This window comes from Convolutriloba macropyga, chromosome 14 (genome assembly GCF_964194025.1).
Source record: "Convolutriloba macropyga chromosome 14, txConMacr16.3, whole genome shotgun sequence".
NCBI classification, from domain to species: Eukaryota; Metazoa; Xenacoelomorpha; order Acoela; family Convolutidae; genus Convolutriloba; species Convolutriloba macropyga.
Genome location: NC_134481.1, coordinates 35,092,414 through 35,116,470, shown reverse-complemented (window position 1 = coordinate 35,116,470; position 24,057 = coordinate 35,092,414). Strand labels below are relative to the sequence as shown.

At 36.0% G+C, this 24,057-nt stretch overlaps 1 protein-coding gene across 2 annotated transcripts in view; it reads left to right on the top strand.

Annotated features, from left to right (window-relative positions):
• LOC142353242 (sulfate transporter-like) overlaps positions 1-24,057 on the top strand; it is a 510,154-nt gene that overhangs the window by 423,193 nt on the left and 62,904 nt on the right. The window contains exons 7-8 of one of the 2 annotated variants that reach the window (XM_075405476.1): positions 7,273-7,487; positions 11,171-12,064. The exons of the other annotated variant lie outside the window; for it this stretch is intronic. Of the exons in view, the coding sequence (XP_075261591.1) occupies positions 7,273-7,487; positions 11,171-11,711 (756 nt within the window). The 3' untranslated portion in view covers positions 11,712-12,064. Of the gene's footprint in view, positions 1-7,272; positions 7,488-11,170; positions 12,065-24,057 lie in introns of those variants that run through there. 2 annotated transcript variants of the gene reach the window in all.

Genomic DNA, 24,057 nt, shown 5'->3' with positions numbered 1-24,057 from the left:
AAGAATGAGCAGCAGATGAAGAACGGAAAAAAGCACAAAAGAAAAATCAGCTTCAGCAGTGGGTAAAATAAGTTGGAATGCTCGATGGCACAAAGAAGATGTAAAGACCTTTCGTCCTAAAAAACGGGAAAAACAGGTAGCGCCCGGAGTGCATTAAGTGGCTGAGCAGCTCTCTTGGAGCCTTACTAGTCTCTAAGTATGCGATTCACCGAAAAGTCCCTTGACCCCTCCCCCTCAGTCACCCCCAAACCGCAGTCCCCCCCCCCCCTTCTGATACTCCCCTACTCCCCCCGTCTACCCTCCTTTAACCTTGCGATTTGGACCCTCCTCGTCCAGCTCTTCCTCAACTCTACCCCCATCACTTGAACCCCCTCCCCAACCTCACTTCGCTCACACACCCCCAATGATGGCATCCCTAAGCTCCAGCTGGCTACTACCGAAGCCAACCGCTCGCCGGTCGTTTGAGAGCAATTGGCCCGACGTTAGTCGGTTATGTTTTGTGTTCTTAGTTGCTCTCAAACTAAGTTTGTCGCAATCATATTAGTCGTGCTGGTCTTTTTTTGTAGCTGCGAAGCTGTAAGCTGAGTGGAGCTATATTGCGGTGCTCTTGGTTTTTTACAATTCAAAGAAATTGAATTATTGGGGCGCTGTCTTTTTTTTACGACTCGAAGAGGAGTATTGGTTTTCAGGTTTTTTTACCGGAAGTACTATTCGTTCAGACGATGTTTTGACCTAAAAGCGAAAGTGAATAAAATTGCCTTGTGAACCAGTTTTTCTGAGCGAGAGAAGTTTTTCGATCATGCTCGGCGTTTAGTGAATGACTTTTTGACTTTGAAAAGTAGTTTTTGACTAAATGGCACATATAGATAATCGTTTTTAGCCGTTTTTTCATCCAAGTGGCCCAGTTTCTTATTCGATGCTATATTGAAATGTAGACCTCGGAAATTGATACCACAGTGTTTTGCAGAGCCTGAAAATGCGTTCGAAGTTCAAAATTGGCACATATTTCTTGATTTTTTAGTTAATTTTTGCTTTTATTTCTATTAGTTTCTTTATTTTCGAATCTTTAAGCCGTCTTTTTGTCACAAATCATTTAATATGGCAACTTCCTTTTGATATTTTATATACTCAACGCCTCTTTCTACCTCGATGTATTTTTGTTTTTTAAAACTACATATGCTAATCCGATTTCGATAGTTTTTTTTCAGTTTTTCTCAAATTTTGTATTTTGGTTTTAATTAATAGAAAGTCTTTTTGTGAAAAATGAGGGGCTTGAATTTCGTTTCAATGAAAATTTTGAATTTCGTTTCAATAAAAATTTTTTGGCGTTAAGTTTTCGAAAAACAGTTAAAATTTTTCACAAAAAAATTTTTTTGCGAAATGTTTCAATGTTTGACTTCTGCTTTTTCTTTTTTTGTTTTGTTCAGGAGGTTGCATCTTTGTCTCGGATGACTCGTTTTCTTTTCTATGTCTCGAATGCTGAACAATGAAATGTATTTGTTTTTCTTGATTTTTTCAATTTGATTTTTAATGAGTCATTTCGTTACGGTGTTCCTTACATTGTGTCCATATTCTTCACATCCTAGTTTGTATCATTCTAGCTTTATCCTGGCACCTACATTTATATTCGTTATATTGATTTTTTTCAGTTGTTAAAAAATTGAATGATTTCAGCTTTTTCTTAGATTTTTGTCATTTCTTTGGTTTGCAATTGATTTCATTCAACATAAGGCAGTACTGAGAGTTTGCTAGAAGTTTTTTTTCCAAAAATTCCACATATTACTTTCTATTGCAATTATCTTCCGGCCTTGGTGTTGTTTTTAAACGATTTTTTGCGTTTGATTTTTCTGTTGCTTATTTCTTTTCTTTGATTAATTTAATTTTTGAATTAGTATGAAATCATGTCTAGAATATATACAATAAGTAAGAAGTATGTGTTGTTCTTTTTTTAATTACAGTGATTAGAAATATAATTGTAGTGGTTTTCTGATTCTTAAATTTGAGCACTTTCTCTTTTTTTGTCTGGTGACATTTTTTTCTCTTGGTGACAGTGGTTTATATTTCACCAATTTTTAGATCAGACCAGTGGAGGTAATGAGCTAATGGTTTAATTCAAAAGGTAGTGGTTTCAGCTGTAATTACGTTGTTTTGAAGCTTTGAAGCTTCGAGTCGCTTTTGGAATTCTTCCGGATGTTTTTTTTAAGATTATTCACACATTTTCATGATTTTTGAAGTCAAATTGGAGTAGTAATTTTGGTCACACCGAAACAGGAAGTGGAGCAAAAATTGACTGGTTTTGCGGCTTGAGTTTTTTCGCTTTTTTTAAAGTAGAGTGAGAAAACGGTGTAAGAACAAACAAAAATTCGCTTTTTCGCTGGTGGTTTTTCTCATTCGGCAATTCCACTTAGATTTTTACTGTTTTTTTTCGAATTTTTGGATCGGATTCTTTTCTAGTTGGTTTTCCTAATCCATTCATAGTTCCCTCTAGGCCTAGTTTTCTGTTTGACTGATTTTCCATTTCTCGCTACTGGATTTTTGTTCACATGCGGCCTTTTGACATTTACTGTTTTTTTTTTTGTTTTTTGATCTGATTATGTAGAAATGGTTTTCTAAATTCACTCAGTCTTTTCTACGTCCAGTTGTTTGTATGGTCAATAAGAATTCTTTGAATTGTACGTCAGGACTTGTCCTGCTATGTTTCGTTGTTTCGTCGTCTGACGCTCTTTTTCGTTTTACATTTGTTCACACAGCAAAGCTGATAAAGTCAAATTTTCTGAATGACTTCTTCCTCTCACTAACGGTGTTTGCGTGCGTGACGTCATTTCTCATTCTCATTCTAGCAAAGGTTTTAAGATCATTTGCGTGATTAGATTTAGATCATACGTGACTTACCCCATTTCAATAAAATGACTTTTGCACTTTAAAACTTATTTGAGTTAGTTTAAGGTCAAAAGAACTCATATGTGCAGTAAAGGTCCCTAATAAAAGGCTTCTGCGGAATAAATTTTAACAAGCTATATTAGTTTATCGCTGAATGAGCGGCGTCTTTTTTACCTAGCTTTTTGAGCGGCGTCGATTTTTTTCAATTTAGATCTGTATCTGTTTCTATCTCTATTATACGGCACGCAAGTCTCTTCTTTCGCAGCTATTCGGCCAATCTGCCGGCTATGTTAATGTAATTTTGTACTTTTGAAATTTTGTTTGGTCGAATTTTTCGTCTTTCCATTTGCCTTTTTGTCATCAATAACGGGATAAACAGGTAAAGCCCGGAGGGCATTAAGTTAACTTAGAGAGCCTTACGGTTCACTAGCCTCTAAGTACCAAAATTGCTATTCACCAAATTTTATGAGACATATCCTCCTCAGCAACCCCCCCCCCCAGCTTATTCCTCCCCACTTCTACCTCCTTCCTCGTCCCCTGTCGCTTCAACACCACCCCCTGCTGTCCCCCATGCTCACCTGCTGGTCGGTATCTAAAATAGCTACTCACCTGCTAGGCGGTATTATAGTATGTAAAATAGCTAATTATCTTTTCGAACTTTCAAACTTTTGTGAAATGAAGAACAATTGATTGGGTTGTTCTTATATTGTGCAGCTGTTTCAAACCTTCACTTAAAAAATATAAAGGTGTCCTAAATTGAATACGTGGCTAATTTCAAAAAACTTTGCTCCGGTTTCAAATGTGAACTACTTTTCCATTCGAGATGGACAAAAAATTTGTTGTTCCCAAATAGCTTTGCTTTTAGGACATATCAACATTGAGTTCTATGTTTATAAATAGCACAGGTTCTAATATTAGTTCAGTTGTAATTCATCAAAGAAAGTTTGTTGAACCTTGTCTATTTGTTCTCTCCAATTGTTGTAAATTGAATTCTGTTCGAAAATGACTGACCCTGGCTTTCAGCATAAGCTATCAAAGTTCATCGAGCAAGCAGTGACAGCTTCGTTTTGAAATTACTTGATGATGTATAATAATCATGTTAGCGGGAAGTGTAACAATATTAATGCATTGAGTTTTAACAACAATAAATTGTCTTGGTGTGATATGAACTAGTTTGACGAGGAATTAGAAGTTCACCTGATATAATTTATGATAACTATATAAAACTGAATATCTCTCAAACAGCTAGTGATTGAAAATATTAGTAGCTTTAAGAAAGTGAGAAAATTGCACCATTGAAGCACTATGAGATCAGCCGATCTGTTCCCAAGTTTCTCTGGAATATGGCAATGAAGAAATGTTTGGTAGCTTGAATATGCGTGTTCATAATCGTTAGGATGGTTATACAGTCACGGGCAATTGAAGTTTTAAAAAGCAAGGCTGAAATCCTGGGCTTTTGGTCTGACTTAAAGTGTAAGGCAGGAAATATATTATCTAAAACTCAAACCCCACTGAAATAAAATGGTTCTAAAGATGTTTTTCTCTTCCTAGTGTCGCATTTCTTGTTGCAAGAGGGCTATTGATAAAGTACCAAGTAATTATTCAGTCTGCATTATAAGTTTCTTTTTCTTGAGCTGGGGTGGGAAAAATTCTAAATTCTACGGCTTTGAGTTAATTTGTATTGCTTACAATATGTCCATTTTTAATAACCGCTGGCAGTCTCTTAAAGGCTATAAATTAGTCGCTGTCGTATTTAAGATATGTTACTTGAATGGCTTTTAAGAGGTGACAACTGAATGTTTGATGGGCCATACTTTAAGGAAATAAATGAAACAGTTTTGTGTGAAAAAAATACCGTTTTTTGCTTTTTTTGTCTTTGTTATAGCTGCGAAGCTGTAAGCTAAGTGGAGCTCTATTACAGTGCTTTTGTTTTTTTGTTTCGTCGTCTGACGCTCTTTCGTTTAATGGCTCTCAAGCGTAGTTTGGAGCAATTATATTAGGCCTGTCGGTCTGCCGATTTTTCGTTTGATTCATTTGACTTTTCGTCCTCAAAAACGGGATCAACAGGTAGCGCGCACCGCGCATTAAATTTTCTTAGAGCCTTTCAACTCGCTGGTCTCCAAGTACGCGATTCACAGAAACTTTTTTGAAGACTTGCTAATGGTGTAAATGGCGGTTCTTAGAGGTTAACCCACAACCCCCCACCCAACAACCCCCACATCAGCCCCCTCTCACTTCACCCCGTCCCCATCCCTGCACATTGTTCAAGCCGTTAGGGCTCCGTGCAGCCAAAAAACCCTCTCACTGTTGCCCTCCACCGCTGCGCTCACTTCACGCCTCTTCAATTAAGCTGAAGCTAGCCTCACTAAACCATGGTTAGCTACTGACGAAGCCAACCGCTCGCCGGTTGTTTGAGAGCAAATCGCCCGGCGTTAGTCGGTTATATTTTATATTTTTTCATACAGCAAAGCTGAAAGTCAAATTTTCTGATTGATTTCGTCCTCTCACTAATGGCATTTGCGCGCGTGACTTCATTTCCCACTCTCTTTAGCCAACGTTTTTAGGTCATTTGCGTGATTAGATTTGAACATAAGTGACTTACTTCACTCATTTAAATGACTTTTGGGCTTTAAAACTTAAGTTTACTTTGAGTTAGTATAAGATCAAAGGAACTCATGTGTAATAAAGGACACTAATAAAAAAGCTTCTGCGGAATGAATTTTAACAATCTTTATTAATTAAGCGCGTAATGTTTTTCTACATAGGTTTTTTCTACGGGATCAGGAAATCTCGGAAAAACAAGTGACCAAACGTTGGAAATTGAGGATATTGTTAAGATTGATGGAAAAGGTTTTGAGTATGTATCGTTTTCAATTGCTCTCAAACAAGCTCTTTTTTATGCGATTTTTCGCTGGACCGATTTTTCGACTGACGCTTTTAACTTTTGGTCCTCAAAAACGCGATAAACAGGTAGCACCCAAAGGGCATCAAGTTCTCTTAGACCCTTTCAGCTCACTAGTCTCCATGTATGCGATTCACAGAAACTGTATTAGAGACGTATGCTGTGAAGGACATTTCTTAGAGTTTGACCCCCACCCCCACACTTAATTCCTCTCCCACATCAGCCCCCTCACTTCATGGTAAAGGTTTATTTGAGTGGATTCCAGATTGTTCTGGCTATACTTTTTAATTCGTTTCAAAAAAGGATTGAAAGAAGAAACCGGATAAAACAATTAAGATCCGGGCACAGACATGAAGTTGAAAGACTTAGTGCATAAAATTATCAAGGCTTCTTTTAGTATACTTCTAATTTGGTATTCATTTTACGCTTATCAAAAAGCCAATTTAGAGGCTGAATTCACCTGAGTCTGATAAAACTGCGAACCAAATTAGAACACTTTTTGACACTGTTGCCAATTTTTTTCGCTGTGTGAAACCATCCTTGGTCACGGGTCAACGGTGACTGATACTGGCAATTTCCCACTGTTTTCTCTGAGAGCCGTGTATTTGTTAGTCCATCAAAAAGTTGCTATCGGGGTTTTTGTTGACTAACTAACCATTTAAAATTGATGCTTGCGGCAATATATGATAAACAGGCAATATATGCTTGCGGCAAAAAATTGATAAACAGGTAGCACCCAAAGGGCATCAAGTTCTCTTAGACCCTTTCAGCTCACTAGTCTCCATGTATGCGATTCACAGAAACTGTATTAGAGACGTATGCTGTGAAGGACATTTCTTAGAGTTTGACCCCCACCCCCACACTTAATTCCTCTCCCACATCAGCCCCCTCACTTCATGGTAAAGGTTTATTTGAGTGGATTCCAGATTGTTCTGGCTATACTTTTTAATTCGTTTCAAAAAAGGATTGAAAGAAGAAACCGGATAAAACAATTAAGATCCGGGCACAGACATGAAGTTGAAAGACTTAGTGCATAAAATTATCAAGGCTTCTTTTAGTATACTTCTAATTTGGTATTCATTTTACGCTTATCAAAAAGCCAATTTAGAGGCTGAATTCACCTGAGTCTGATAAAACTGCGAACCAAATTAGAACACTTTTTGACACTGTTGCCAATTTTTTTCGCTGTGTGAAACCATCCTTGGTCACGGGTCAACGGTGACTGATACTGGCAATTTCCCACTGTTTTCTCTGAGAGCCGTGTATTTGTTAGTCCATCAAAAAGTTGCTATCGGGGTTTTTGTTGACTAACTAACCATTTAAAATTGATGCTTGCGGCAATATATGCATTTGAGGCAAAATAAACTAAAATTCAGTGCTCTACCATCAAAATTTAATTTTCCGAAATTGAATATCTGAGAATACTCAAAAACCGAAAACATCTTCTGATCCCACTTGTTTATTTAATTATCAAGCCATTATTGTTTCAGTCGTTGTACCGAAGCGCCAAGTATGACTTCGTCTGTTGGGTTTTGACTGCTCTCTTTACAATCCTGATGAACATCACGTATGGTCTTATCTGTGGAATTGTGCTGTCTCTCCTCTCTGTTCTCTGGAGGTCTCAGAGGCCCCACTCCTTTCAGTTGGGACAAGTAGTGGGCACTAAGCAGTACAGGGACATATCTTCTTACGAGAACATTAAAAAGTAGGTGTGCATGGGAACGTAGACCTCGTTGGCACGTTGCGATTTGTAGGGCTTTTCAGAAGATTATTTGCTGATTTTGATTTTTTTGGTATCTTTTTAATAGCAGCCGTCAGCCTCTCAGAGGCTATTAATTGTATTGGCGCGCTACCTTTTTTACGACAAAAAGTCGTGATTTTTATAATCAATTTTATTGGACTGAATTGAAACGGGAAATGAAATGCATTAAATTTTGAGTAGTTTGATTGTTGAACAAATTTTGGGAGTTGGGTGAAAAGAGTGATTTTTAGTTCATGCCGCTGTTTTGAGAAAGCGAGTTGACGCGTGAAAGAATGTTCTGTGAACGGAAATTTTTTGTGAACAGGCAGTTTTTTCGAGGTTTGAATAGGTTTATATTAAAAATTTTCAATGCTGCGGCAATTGGGCAATTTGTTGCCAATTGTTTTGTTTCATTGTAATAATTGTGGTTCAAATAGACGCCTATTACTTAGCGTCAAGTTTGTTGTTTCGATCATTGATGCCACCATAACTTCAAATACGGAAATTGTGACTGTAATGCGTGCCGTGCCTAACATGATTTTTCACTCGCTTTTAGTAGTGTCTTTTTTGTTCATTTGCATGAGTTAATTTTTGGATACATATGACTTACGTCAATCTCTAAAATGATTTTCCTCGCTTTAAAAATTACTTCTTTTTAATTCAAGGAGATAAGGTCAACTAATTGTGTCCCTTTAATTGAAGGTTACTCAGAAGCAGCTACTAGAAGCAGCAACAAGTTATACTTATTCTTAATCAAAATGTCTCAGAATATGCTAAAAGAAGTGACTACAGATCTACAAGGCTATCGCAGCTGTTTTCTGGCAACCTGCCAGCTGTTTTTATTTTGTATTTTTCGTGATTGGTTTAAGTGTAAAATATTTCTCTGGAACGGTTATTTTTAGTCAGAGATAACTCTTCTTGTCGCTTCCGGAATCTTCAGACTATGTTTATTTTTAATATTTCTGCGCAAATTTTCGTGGTTTTCCTGTGACAACTTCTCTGCACTTTTTTTTGGTTTTTTGGTGACTTATTAATTTTACAGCTCATCTTATGAACAGTAATGACTTCATAAATTTTTTCATAATTCAAATTGTATTGGGGCGCTCTCTTTTTAAAGATCTATTCACACATTTCTATACTTTTTGAAGTGCAATTGTTGTAGAGATTTCGGTCACGTCAAAACAGCAACTGAAGTGGAAAAACTTAGGTGTTTTGTGGCGTGAAATTTTTCAGATCTTTTCCGTTTGTGCCCCCCCCCCTCCTCCCAGTACGTTATGCTCCCCCAGTTACAGAGCACGTGCCATTAGGTAGTAAATTATTTTGTAAAAATATGGCACGTGCGTCGGGGGGGGGTGGCGCAAATAATATAAACCCACTAAGATAGGGGGGGGCACAAACGAAAAAGATCCAATTTTTCATTTTAAAATTTAAGCTGAGTGGTACAACAGTGTTTGCCTTCTCGAATGTGAATTTTTTGCGCATGCAAAATTTTGATTTCGTTTTTGAACTGTTTTTTTAAAGTTCTGTGATCGGTTTTCTTAGTTGCTTTCCCAATCCATTCATAGTAATTTCTAAGTCTAATCGTTTGTTCCGTCAATGAAAATACTTCGAATTGTAGTTCAAGACTTGTGATTTTTAACGTGTACTTGTTATTGCTTCTGGTGAACTATTGTCGCTATATGTCAAGAATAATTGTCTCATGGGCTTTCTAATGAGTTGTGATTTCCTGGTTGAATCATTTTCAAATTTCTGCTGTTGTGTTTTTATTTAGACACCATTTGAGAAAGGTTTTAGTGAATTTTTGAATTTTGTATTTCACTTTTTGTTATTTTTGTCCGTTTTCTAATATCAGGCTTAAATAGATTTCGAGAGCGTAGTTGAAAAAAGAAGTGAAGCAGCATTTTTGGAAAGAATTTTTGAAGGACTGAAAAGTAATTGATATACAAGATTTCATTGAAAGCATTCGTTTCTAATTTTAGTTACATTCTAGATATTCACGCTGTTACATAAAAATTGTGCAAAGAAACTTTATGCTTGCTTTTACTCATGTAAGGTCAAGTTCTTTAAATAACTAATTTAATGTTCAATAGCCGCGAAGCGATAGCGGCTATAGTTGGGGACATCCTTGTTTTTTTTAATTAGTCGTCTCCATCGATGATTCTTGCGACCATTTTTTTTTCAATTTCAGTGACTTCTGCTTTGCAGTTAAAATTTGTATGTATGACGTCATTTGTTCTGCTTTTAGGTCAATTGCGTGACTTACCTTAAATGACTTCTGAAGTCACTTGATGAACTTTAATTTCTTTGAACCTTTACTAGTTGAAGATCAATAGTGCCAAACGTATATGCCCTAATTCTTGAGTATTAGAGTCTTGAGTTTTTGATTTCGAATATTAATTTTGAAAAGCTCAATTAGGGATTTTCCATATAGAGCGTATGTGTTTCATAAAAATGACAATCCGAATCTAACCCAAAAAGTCTAGTGGTCTATTAAAGGACTGGTGGTCAATCTGTCTATCTTATTTCTTTAGCTGTTTCATTCCATGGAATGCCACAAGCGTCTGTCGTGGCTGTTTTCCGTTAGTCTGCTGGCTATGTTTTTTAATTTTAGATAATGATATATTCTTAACTGTGCATTGCCTCTTTAGCATTTGCATTTTATACTTATAGGTATTAGAGGAAATTAACAATGTTTTTTTTTGCTTCGTGTTAGTTTTTTTTGTGGTTGTTGTAAGCCCTTCTACTATATTTATCTAAAAGCTTATTGTTTCAGATGATTTTGGAAGGAGAGGATTTTTAAAATTGTTAAGATTTTTTGTTTTGCCTATATAGGGTCGTATGCTTTGTTAATTGCCAAAGTTGAATGTTCCTAGAAAAATGATGATATACGGTTCATTAGTGATTTCAGTTCTTTGGATTTTAATTTTGAACTTGTCTTGCTGTGTTTTCAATTCGTTATCTTCCCTCTTTTTGTTTAATGGCGCCAAGAAGTTAAAGTGCGACTTTTTTGGTGATTGGTTGCACTCAGCCAACTGAATTGGTGTGCGTGACGTCATTTTCACGTTTAGGTCAATCATGTGAAAATGTTTTTGATCACACATAACTTAACTCACTCAAAAAATGACTTTGCTCTTACTTATTAAATCTAAATTTAGAATTTAAACTCTAAAAAAAATCGATTTCGAAATAAGCACAGGATTTGAATTCAATCTCAATATTTAAATTGTCTTGATCTTGGTGTCATTTTTAACAAGCACTCCTCGCGGTCTATGTCGTGGCTGTTTTTCGGCTATGTTTTCCATTATCTTTTGAAACAGCCGATCTGCGGGGCTATTGCAGGTATTTTTTGGCAAGCTGCCAGCTATTTTAATTAAATGCTCTCAAACTGAGTTTTGAACGATTATTTGGATGCTCTGTGTCCTTTGCACGATTTCTCATCTAAAGGTTAGCTAATATATTTTTATCTAAATTTGAGAGGTCGAACAATCTATGTAATGAATAGTTTAATGTTTTAACCACGATAAAGATACCATTATCAAGCAGTATCATCATATATGCAAATGTATTCTGCTTATGATAAGTAACATTGCGTTCATGAGGAGGTAAGATGAGAAAACAGATCGCAAAAGTAGTTTTTATGTTTTCAGGATTCCTCAGACAATCATATTCCGTTTCAACATGTCGCTCTACTTTGCAAACGTGGACAGCTTCCTATCTTCAATTAAGAAAGAGATATCACAACGGCATATCGAGTGCCTAAGTCACTCCAGTAGCAACCACCACAGTAGCATGAATGGCTGTGTGGCGTCATCAACAACTCCGAAAAGAGAAGACGATTCCAAGCTAAGGTTCCTGATCTTAGATGGAGAACCGCTCAATTTCATCGACCATTCAGGTGTTATCGCTTTGGTCACAGTGTTGCAGTATTGCAAAAGTCTGGAAGTCCAGTTCCTGATAACGTGTGCCGAACTGGAAACCGTGGAAAAGTTGGAACGGGAAGGTTTCGTGGACAAAATCGGAGCTGAGAACATGTTTCCGAGTGTACACGATGCAGTATTGTATGTTGAGTATGAACTGACGAATGGAGAGAGAGGAAGTCACTTGAATGGGGAAGTTGTTCAATTGTTGAAGAAGAACAAAGACACTAATGGAATGCAACTTGAGAAGCCGGACTCTCAGACGGTCTGATCTGTGTATCTTATGCTATAGAATTTCTCATTCATTAGATACATATGAGAACTGTTTTCCCTTTTGCGATTAGCCACCTATGACAAATTTTAATGCCCGTACGTCCATAAACAGATATTTTGACAACTCATTTGGCCTTTATGCGGAAATATTTGCTCTGAATTTGAGTTATTTGACAATCTGAACTCATAATGTCCGGTTCTTCTAATTAAGCCCAAAAAATTTGGGGGTTAGCTATGATTTAGAATTTTTTCACAAATGAGGGTGGAGGAAACAGTTTCAGCAATCACTTTATGCCCTAAATTTTCGTGCTGTTCTCTTCAGATTGTGCAAATCAAATTGTTGTTCCTTTATAGCTCGTGTCATCTAAAATTGGAAGAGGCTTCAGTTTTAGGGTTAATTCTAATGAGTTTGTCGACCCGGACATTTATAAAATTGAACGTGCAAAGGTGTAGTCGGCCGTTTTGGTTTCATTTTTAATAGCTGCCGTCTGCGCGCTCCTTTTTTTTTACAATTCAAAGAATTTGAATTGTATTGGGGTGCAGTCTTTTTTTAAGATATGTTCACACATTTTCATGATTTTTGAAGTCAAATTGGAGTAGTGATTTTGGTCACGCAGAAACAGGAAGTGGAGCGAAAAAGCGAGTCGTTGTGCGGCGTGAAATTTTCTTACTCTAATTTTAAAGTCGATTGAAAACGGTGTTTGAACAAAAAATTGCTTTCTCGCTAGTGTTTGTTGTTCACACGCGGCATTTTCGCTTTGATTTTTACTGTTTTCTTTGGATTGAATTTTTTTTCTGAATGGTTTTCCCAATCCATTCATAGTTCATTCTGGGCGTAGCTTTTTATTTGAACCAAATTTCTTTTTCTCGCTAGTGGTTTTTTGTTCACATGCAATTTTTTTATCTGATTTTTTGGAAATGGTTTTCCCAATCAATTCCGATTTAGTCGATTTAAGTATATTATTTGTTTAGTCAAGGAAAATTCTCTAAATTTTACGTCAGGACTTGTCCTCCTATGTTTTAATTCGCTTTACCTTTTGATCACGTTTTTCGTTTTACATAAGTACGATTTTCACGTTCGACTTGAGACTTACTTCACTCACTGTTTCAACTGAATGGATTTTAAATTCTTTCATGAATTGAATTACGCAATATAGTGAAAACGGTCAAATTCAAAAAAGCAAAATCAAAAGAGATGGGATCAGCCGGTAAAGCCCGGTCATATTAAGTCATTTAGAATTAGGTTATCAAAGTTCATTAGAGTTTTTGCTGGCTGACATTGGTTTTAGGCTTATTAGCTTTCAGCTTAGTAGCTGAATTAATTATAGTTTTTGAATCCAACTGAAACTGCGCGCCAAATTTGAAAGCTTTTCGAAACAAAAAAAACTGTTCCGGCAATCTGCCTTTTTTCCGGCAATCTGCCGGCTATGTTGTTCGTGTTCTTCGTTGAATTAGTTTGATATAAGAGGAATTTTTTGGAACAACAATTTTTGGGGGAAATCGTGAAAAAAAGATTTTAATTTGTTAACGTTTTAGCGTGAATCTGCTGGGCTTCAGTTCTTAACTATTCATTTGAAATGTAAATTGTGTAAAGTGTTTAAATTGTCAGCATTAAGCAGGAGGATCGTTAATGTGCGTTTGCACATGATGTTCCGACTCGAGCTCATCTACATTTTTGACTTCGTTGTCAAACAAATGAGGTACTCAAAAATAGATAATTGAGAAAATAATTACCCACCCAAGCTAATTAAAATTCATAATGCCATGCCTCATTTCTGGGCTCACGAGAAATAAGCAAAATTACTGCGCTCACAAATAAAATGAGCAAAAACAAAGATTTCGCGGCAAAAAGTCAATATCTAATCTAAGTTTAAAAGCACCTAGTAACAACGTCAGTAGTATAGTCGGTGCAGATGTGGGGGGTAGGTTCGGAGACGCTCCTGATTGGTTGAAATTTTGAGGGGAAAATATCAATTTTTGTGTAGTTATTAAGTGTTTACTTGAGAACAATAGAATTGGCGTGGGTAATTAATTGCTGTAATTATGTGAGGGGTAATTATGTGACAGGTTGAATTTTTGTTTACAAATTTCAGGTCATATTAAAATGTGAAATTAATTGGCGTGGGTTTTTAATTACCCTAATTATCTGAGAGGTAATTATGTGACAGGTTGAATTTTTGTTTACAAATTTCAGGTCATATTAAAATGTGAAATTAATTGGCGTGGGTTTTTAATTACCCTAATTATCTGAGAGGTAATTATGTGACATCTTGAATTTTGGTTTACAAATTTCAGGTCATAATAAAATGTGAAATTAATTGGCGTGGGTTTTTAATTACCCTAATTATCTGAGGGGTAATTATGTGACATCTTGAATTTTGGTTTTGAAATTTTAGGTCATATTAAAATGTGAAATTAATTGGCGTGGGTTTTTAATTACCCTAATTATCTGAGGAGTAATTATGTGACATCTTGAATTTTGGTTTTGAAATTTTAGGTCATATTAAAATGTGAAATTAATTGGCGTGGGTTTTTAATTACCCTAATTATCTCCAGGAGTAATTATGTCACATCTTGAGTTTTTGTTTTTGAAATTTAAATCATTTTCAAAAATTGGGGGTTTGGAGGAAGCGTTTGATTATCTGTTGTTTCTGATTGTATGTTTATTGAGTTACTCAAAAAGGATTTTTCACCTTCGATTTTATTCTGCTCAGTTAAAATTATTCTAGTTTTGTTGTTTTGTTAATTCTTGACTTGTCATAAAAATTTATGCAAACTCAAATTGTAAATAGGTGACAATTTCCAATTTAAAAACAAATTAAATTGTTGCCATTTACAGAAAAAGTTTGTGTCGAATATGTTCCACTATCTAAGAGAATAATTAAATAATTTCCTCCATATATTATGGTCCTATTTTTCTTTCAGATAATTGTTTGATTGAATCTCTTCTGCGATTAAAGTAAAGAACTTGGAACAAAACTCGATCATCCTGGTAAATTTATTCTTATTACAATTACAAAATTTTTTTTGTGTGTAATAGTTGATAACCTTTGAAAATTTCAGGTTTTTTTCGGAGTTACATTTCTCAACTTCAACTTTACTCCTTCATTTAACTGTCTTCAGAGCTTCTATTGAGGGATTTCTTTATCGCTTCTTATCAGCTACATTGTGCAAAAACAACAGCAGGATATCAGGTTAGTGTTATGAAGTTTTCGTTTGATGATGATTTTTTTTGTGTATGAACTCTTGTTTCGATAGGAGAAAAACTGATCTCTTTTTTTTAGAAATGGAAGTAAAAATTGTGAAAAAGGGTGAGTTTGAGCGATACGTTTATCTTATCAACGAGAATCCTGATGATGTGTTTATTGTACATGAAAAATTAGTGGACAACACTTGGGTAATAATTGGAAAGGTTGTTATTCCTCTTATTGTAATGGAGAACTTCGCTGAAGTGAACAGTAGTAGGAGTGAGACGATGATAGAGCTTCCCTACACACAAGTTGATCCCTGGTTTTATCGAACGGAGAGATCGGTTATCAATTTATCTTTGGGAAATCTCCCCATTGGTTCAGATATGTTGAGTGAGGGTGTTAGAGAGGAGTTTGCTGCATATCAACTTTCCAAAATGCCAATGTATGAGAACCAGTTAGGTTCTCTTCGTGATGAGGTTGATGTGAGGTTGTTATGGGGTCTGGGACCGCGAACGGATATTGATAACGGAGACGTGAGTACACCGAGAATGGACGAGAATGAAACTTCATCGTCATCGTCTGTAACGCGAGCACCCAAAAAGATGGTTCGCTTCCAAGACGTTTCATCAAAAAGGTTTTGGAGAGTTGACGAAGATCAGGAAACAGATGATGAATGTGAATACTGGGTACCGATAGTGAAAAAAGCTAGAAGAGGAAGACTTTTTGATGACTCGGATGATGAGCATGCAACTACCTTTTGAATAATTGAAACTACAACTGTTATGTTTGTACAAGATTGAAAAAGTTGTTGATTATAAAAAAATGAATTATAAATATTCAGCAAAAACCTCATTATAAAAGCATCGTCAACATTGAACAAGGACAAATTATTAAACAGTACATAGGCAAAGTAAATTGAATATAGTGCACAAATACTATCAGTTTGAAGTTTGGAAGCGATCAGTTTACGAGTTTTTCTGGTGAACTTAATGTTTGCATAGTGATTGATGTCTCTTCCAAGAGAGTCTCCATAGTAATAGCAACTGTTTTTTCGGGCTAATAGAATCCAGTGAATCCCTCTACCATTCGACACATCAGTGTTAACAATGTAGAAAGAGTTCCGGTATGTCGTTCGGTAATAAGTTCGAAGGGTAGCAACCCATAAACTTATATTTCAGAACAGGAATAAGTGCTACTATTATTTCTATTTGTGTGTTATCCATTTTTCGTTACTTTTCCGTTTTTGTCAATGAAAATAGATGACAACTGTTCACCAGCGACTATTACTTCGATAGTGTTCGTTAAATTTTCTCTGAAGTATAGCTCAAGTCTCAAGCTTGCTGAAATGACATCAGGATAGTGAATCATCAGTTCTGATTGTTGTGTAGAGGTTAGATCAAAAACCAAACAAAAATGGTTTTCGTAGTCATTAATTTTAATGTTAGGACCGTCTTGGTAGAATTTTAAAGCTCTCATTGTTGTAATGTATGGAACACAATTTCTACTAGTATCCATGTGCACAACAACTTGATTCCCTCTCGATATTTTGATTTCTCGTAAACCAAACTTTTGATAATGGAAAGGATTTCCACTTTTATCACCGGTGAAAGCACTATTTGTGTTCATCGCAATGGCGAGTGTTCGAATTGGAGCGTTGTTGAAAATGTTTTCATGTATAAATTGGTTTTGACCCGCTGGAATGATAAAAGTTCTGGGTTTAAGTTCCAAAGCATTAAACCTGGCTGGAGTTTCTACAAGTTTTTTACGAATAATTTGAAAACTACCTTCGTCGACTGTCAAGGTTCTTATTTTGAGATAGGTATTCGTTATAACTGCATGAATATTTTCTGATTTTGATGACATTAAATAGAACTGGGGTCGCGATCTGATTAATTTAATATGAACTGTAACGTTAGGTAGAAGAAGCCCTTTACAGTTAAAAATTTCGATTGGTAATTCACCATAAAACTCCATTTCCTCTAGATTGTCCTTCTTTCTTTTCACGATTGCTGGTTCGTGTTCAAAATCGCCGGGTGACTGTTCATAGCTATAGCCCTGACAACAACTGATAGATTCTTTTGTTCCCTGTGTACCCGAGAATTCGTTAGACATGAAGGCTTTATGCGCGTAGAGACCGTTTGTGGTGTAAACTTGATCTGTGTTAAATGTTACTTCACAGTTTGAGAACAAAGAGTGCATGGAGTTGTTAACTAAGCAAACATCATCCTCCGCGGTGACAGGTCTCCCATCTTTGACAAGTTTAACTTTCAGATACATGTCAACTTTTCGAAGGTCGGTGAAAACATTTCTGTCAGTTACAAATGAAAAGTCAATACTGGATTCATTGAGAGAATTTATTGGGTAAATTTTTTGTTCGTCACCTCTTGTAATAGAGTTCAGAATAGATATTTCCTCAAAGATATCTAAGCAGTCTGGTTGTACAGAATTTGGAATCATCGTTTTGTTTAAGGTAAATGTTTCAAGTAATCTTGACGACTGGTTTGCTTACGTGATTTTTTTGAAGTGATTTTTTTCTTTTTCTTTCGCGGAGCTTTTGATTTCTTCAGTTTAGACTTTTTCCGTGGAGGTCCTGCTCCCAACTGTTTCTTAAGAGTTGCAGTAGCTGTACGCTTTGCAGCTTTTTTAATATTACTACGACCTGACATCACTTCTTCGATTTGAGGTATCGCGGCTTCAATTAGATCTTTTTCAATTCTTTTGGCTGCGGGTACAAAATATTTTTTCAGTATTGGGAAAGCGGAACGAGCCACTGTACCAGCAAAAGCACCCAGACCACGTCCTCTTTGACGAGGTACTCCGCTAAAGTATGGTAAAGAATTATAGCCTGCCATTTGTTAGGGGTGATTAACTGAAAGTGATTGCTTTTTGCGAAAGAGAAGAACTAAACTAGTTAGACCCCTATCAACGAAAGGGATTAACTCTCCAGTTTGTGATCGAAGTTCTATTTTGATTGTCTGAAACGAGTTTTTTAACAGTTTACGGAAATGAAGATTTTGAAACGAAGTGTAGCTCATGAATTTAGTAACCGATATATTCCCGTGTTGAACTTTTTGGTTGAAAGGAAAAGTTCGGAGTATAGGAGCTTTGGTATCTCCAATTATGCTGTACTCTACAATGTCTGTGTAAACCATTACAGAATGAATTCTGAGGATATCAATCGGGTACTGACTGATATGTGGACCTTTTGTGTATAGCCAGAAGTTGGATTTGAAACCTAAGATTGATGCTAAGTCTTGGCTTGCAACAATCAACTGGGAGTTTTCTGAGGGAAGAGTTATTTTTACTTTGCTTGAAACATTATCCAAACTCCACTTGATGTTAACTTTCTCTTTCGGTCTTATCTTCCCCAGAGCATCATTCATTGCAAGAAGAATTTCTGCTAAGGACATATAAAGACCTGGAGCAATGTAAATAGGGTCTAGCTTAATGCTTAGACCTGTGTCAGGGTTAGTTTGCGTCTCATCTCTAGAATCGGATTTTGAATCAACATACCAAAATTTACCCTCGGAAATGTTGTTGTACGCTGATGGGTGCAAAATTTCTAGTAGCGCTACTTCCCACTCACCCTCAAAGTTTAACTGTTCGGGTAAAAATACTGTGAAGCATGAAAGTGTATTATCTGGATAAATTTTATCAGAAGCATTGGATAGCAACTCAACAATATGATAGTCCATAATCAAATGATTGTTTTTTGTAGTTCTTGTTCGTAGTACCGACCTTTTAAGGTTTCTCCTGTCTCATCTTTAACTTGGTAAGTCACGACAGGTTTGATAGTTGTTATTCGAACAATTTCGTACACATCGTCGCTGAACTGTGCTTTGTACCCTTTGCGAAAACTTTTTTCTGCATAAGCTAAGCGAACTTTATCACCCGGTTGTAATTTCGGTTTTCTTAGCTTCGGAATCTTCATTTGCTGTCGACTGGAATGAAGAACTTGTAAGTAGTGGTGATTCCTAACATCTTTGGGCGCAAGACCTGTTGTGTTGTTGACTCGACTGTTCATAGTGTTCACAAACTCTTGAAGATGTTTTTTGTAGTGAGTGGTTTTACGTTCCTCAAGGAAACGGTACAAAATATTTTTGAAGGACTGAATGTACCTCTCAGCAAACAATGCTTTCTTTTCTGTGTGAGTACTATATACTCGAATACCCGCATCCTCACAAAAGTTCTTAAAGTCTGCCAAAAACTCTTTTCCTGAGTCTATCCAAAGTTTCCGAGGGAAAATGAGATCATTTTTTTCTGAACAAAGGTTGATGAAACAAGCTTTAGCTGTCTCTGCGCTTTTGTTTCGCATTGTACCGACACGAACAAATCGAGAGAATACATCCACAATTAGCATTAAATACTTTATTCCTCCATTACTGTCTGCAAGTTTGTCAACCTGTGCCAAGTCCATACACCAAATTTCATTAATAAAACGACATCTCACCGGTAATCGATCATGTTTACGCTTTGCTTGTCGATGTTTTGTATAGGATGCTTTGGAATGAAGAAACTGTTTTACCAATCTTTCTGGAATTCCACTCACTCTAACGAGATTTTTTATAGAACCGTAGGCACTTTCTCCTTTGCGATATAGCTTAGTCAACTTCATCCTGTCAGAAAGTGAAAGGTACCCATCCAATTTTCTCTTGGTCCGACTTTTTAATTTGTTCGTTTTTGATGGCATTGGGGTTAACTATAAGATGGGAAGGGATGTTTACTGTATTTAGTACTAATTGATGTAGGTCCGTAAACGCTCGTTTCTTTGAGCTACGAATTGTGTCAATGAATGAGAGAACAGGAATATTTGTGTCAACGTTATTGGCTATGATTGTTAAATCGTTGGAGAATTTGATTGCGTCTGATTTGAACAATTCCTGTAATATTTTCTTTTTGTATCCGTTTGTTTTTATTTTCAGCATGAAAAATTTCTTCAGTTGTTCGGTTTTTTCACCATTAACAGTTTCCTCCAACTTTTGGTCTTCGGTTCCTTCCAATTCAACTTTCTGCGTTTGAGGAATAGATTTTTCAATCTTCTCTTCTTTTTGTTTCACGAATATTGAATTGGTGGGTGTTTGTTCTTCGGTTGAACTCACTGTTTTAGTAGTATCAAGTTGCACGTTTTTATTTGTAACTTCTAATGAACTATATCTATCCCACAGTTGTTGTGGTATCAAAACAAACTTTTTAGTCGAATTGTTTATCAATTTTTCTGTTCCCATCCGAGTTGAAGTTTGATGAGAACTTGGAAATCACGAACTGTCCTAGAAAATTTATAAGTTGTAGTCCGCGATTTGAGGATAACAAGAAACGACGTTCCTTCTGTGATGTGTTTTTGGATAGTATTCTTTTCAAACAACCCTCAAATTTTTTCACCTGTGATTTTTTGATGTTTTCAAATTTGCCTAAGACTAAATTTTTGGTACATTCACAGAGGAATCTAATAAATTCCTTGGAACAATTCTGGAGGACAATTTTTTGGAGGTTCGGCTTGAATTCTAGAAAGAGCTTTAGCATATAGAAGTTCTGCACGGTTATCATCAATCTCTGTTGTGCGAGCCTTACTGTTTGGTAGGAAGAATAAAGATGGAAATGATGTGGAATTTGTGCTGAAACGTAATATATCTGGAGTTCGCGGAGAGAGATCAATCATTAGATGTCCGTATGGTTTTGCTGTTGCGTCATTGTACCAGTACACTAATTGCTTACCTAAACCTAACTGTTTTCCCAAGACTCCAATCTGTTGCACATCTCGAGGAGATTTAAACAGAACGATATGTGTGTTTTGAAGCTCTGCATCCCTACCTCCAGAGTTTTTATGGTATAGGTTATGTTTTATGTAGAGACAGTTAAGCTTTCTATGTCTTCCTGCTGTTGCTAATTGATTAAATTCTTTAGACTTTGAAATCTCTTCACAGGAATCGTCAAAAATTATCAGATAGTTCGTTCCATCGTTTGGTAAATTTTCAATCAGCTCGAAATCAGGTGTTTCAATGAATTCGATATTATCTAAATCAGTCAACATTCGATCGTAAAGATTCTGATAGTATTTGTAAAAATAGATTATCTTATCAAACTTTGGATAAAACGTTTTATTTTTCAACATTTCGTAAATCAGGTAACTTTTCCCACAGCCACTGGGACCAACTAATGCCATAAAAACTCTTTCATCGGTTGAGATAATTTTATTCATATTTTCAACTTTTTGGTCAACGGTTTTTCTTCTTTTGAGGAGTAACTAATCTTTTTGTTATCAAATCAACAAATGACTTCTTGAGAATTGATCAAAAAAATTTCTTGCGTTGCGTTGTTGAATTAAAACCGTCGCCGCGTAGTTAATTTAATACCGCCGACGCGTCTTTAATTTAAAACCGCCGACGCGTCTTTAATTTAAAACCGCCGACGCGTCTTTAATTTAAAACCGACGACGCGTTACGAAATTAAATCCGGCGCTCGCGGTCAGGCACCAATTATTTGATATAAAACCTCTCAAGATCAATACAATTACTTACTCCAAAATTTTTTCCCTATGTCGGACGAGGAGATGGAAGCATGTAGCCAACAGAACTTGTCAGTACAGCCACCCAAATGGTCGTTTCCTCACACGTTTCAGCCAATGTTATCCGAATAATACTCATCGTAGTAAGAATCAGAATCAATAAGCACTGGTACATAAAGACTAGAAACGATCTGGAACAGTTTTTACCACAAATTGTCCAAGGTTTCCTTTCTTGGTTTGTATGATCAAAAACAATATCTTGAGTTAAACCACCCGTAAACCCATCAACCTCATCTTTTCCGTTATTTGTTTCTAAATCTTTTTTCATCATTCCTGTTGTAAAAACGAACTGTTTTAAAGAATTGAATTCAATTTAATGACTAAGTTACAGAACACAATCAATTGACAAGACAGTTTACAAAGTTTTCATACTCTTGCTGTTTTTGAAGCCAAATACCAAATAAGTGAACTTTTTTCTGAGCGCAATGTTTTGTAAAATTTCCTCCATGCTCCACTGGGTATTGTGCACACTCTGAGATTTTTTCAGTGTTCATGTATTGTTCATGTAGTTCTTCAGCTGTCGGACAAAGTATAGTATCCAAATCAACAAAATCTTCGTGAAAAATTGATGATAGAAGAGTACACTTCTGGAGTCCTTTCGCAAAGTATATCAATTTCCCAGTAATATCGTTGGCTGTACTTTTCTCACGCTGTAATTTTATTTCACCAGTTGGAAACGAATCTTCCTTTTCAATCAGTGAAATGTATTTCAATTTACTCCACCATAATTCACCATCAAGTTGTTTCTCTTCAATTATCTGAGGTTCTCGAATTAGATCTATAACATAAGGTAAGTAGTCGTAAGGTATTTCACCCGATGACCAGTCAATCTTGTGAAGGTTCTTGGTTAACCATTTGGTTTGTCGTTCCTCCCATTTTTCAAGATCTTCGTACGGAAAGGGGGCGCAAAAAGAGAGTCCAATAATTGTACCATTTCTATACATCCCAATTTCTTTGACGATACCGTTGGGGAATAGTTCCACATCAACAACTACTACCAGATTCATTTTTTTTTTCGGTTCGACCAATTATCAAATATCAATTTTGTTGAATGAACAGTTCTGAAATGTTTTCAAGTATAGACAGTACAGGACTCCTGTCACGTGACCAAGTACACACTTATTCATCCAGTCAGGAGCATTCGGAATCATATAACAGTAACCGGGTCCTTCACCATAATTAAATTTCATAAAACCACATGCGTCGTGAATCATAGCATGCATTCTCAAAATTTTTGATCCTCCAAAAATTTTTTCGAGCTGTGAATTCCCAACACCGATCAATCCTCCATAGGGGCATAATTCGTTCACTTGATGAATATCAACATCTGCTTTTATTGAAAGACAAGTTGCAAGAAAATAAAGCTTGCGTTGACCTATGTCTAACTCGCTATAGTCACAACTCAGTATTCGTTTGTTGTTGAAAATTGTTTCGAGATTCATCTGATAGATGTATCTAAATCAATTTCGGGACTGAAGGTGTCTTCCTCTGGAATTTGATGAGATTGGATGTATTTGTACAAATTCTTATACTCACTCTCTGTTAAAATAACAATTTGACGAATTTCGAAATGATCTTTCTTGTACTGATAAACTATGAGTTTATACTGATCTTTGTTGAGTTTATTTAACTCAATCAGCCTTCGTCCGTTTGAGAACGATAATTTCGTGAGATTTTGTAACTCTGCTGGGAGATTTTTAGCTTCCAAAAATGTTAGTTGTAGAGTTTTTCGATGGTTTGCTAGCTCAAAAACTCTTAAATAGAAAAAAGTTACAGATTTTTTCTCTAAAGTTTTTAAAATTATTCTACGATTTTCTCCAATGTTAATCATACTACAATAAATGAAAGAATTTTTTGGAATGAATTTTTTATTTTTTTTGTACACAAAATCATTAGCATCAACAATGACAAATTAATATGAGTTCACATAGTTTTATTCTTTTTTGTTGTTTAACATTGATGTTGAGGTTCTTCGGAAAGATTCACGCGCCATCTGCTCAATCATTGCATCTGAATGGTCAATCATTTTTTGCATTTCTCCCACTCGAATGGTGACACAACCCTTCTTCACGAATTCAGCATCAACCGACTTTCTCGTAAAAAGTTTGATTTGGAAGTATGTCCTGGAGAAGTCTTGTTTTTCGTACCAAACTGTTGACACTCGTAGTTTTCGCCTAGCAGTCTCCAAGACATCCCAATACTGATCACAGTACTCAGCATCTTGCTCTGGTGTTAGAAATCCGTAATCTACCACTGCGTTTCCCTCCTGTGAAATGTTGTTTGGATTCCTTCGGAACGATTCTTCAGCAAAACGCATTATCCCAAAACGCAAAACGCATTATTACAACTTTACTCCTTCATTTAACTGTGTTCAGAGCTTCTATTGAGGGATTTCTTTATCGCTTCTTATCAGCTACATTGTGCAAAAACAACAGCAGGATATCAGGTTAGTGTTATGAAGTTTTCGTTTGATGATGATTTTTTTTGTGTATGAACTCTTGTTTCGATAGGAGAAAAACTGATCTCTTTTTTTTAGAAATGGAAGTAAAAATTGTGAAAAAGGGTGAGTTTGAGCGATACGTTTATCTTAT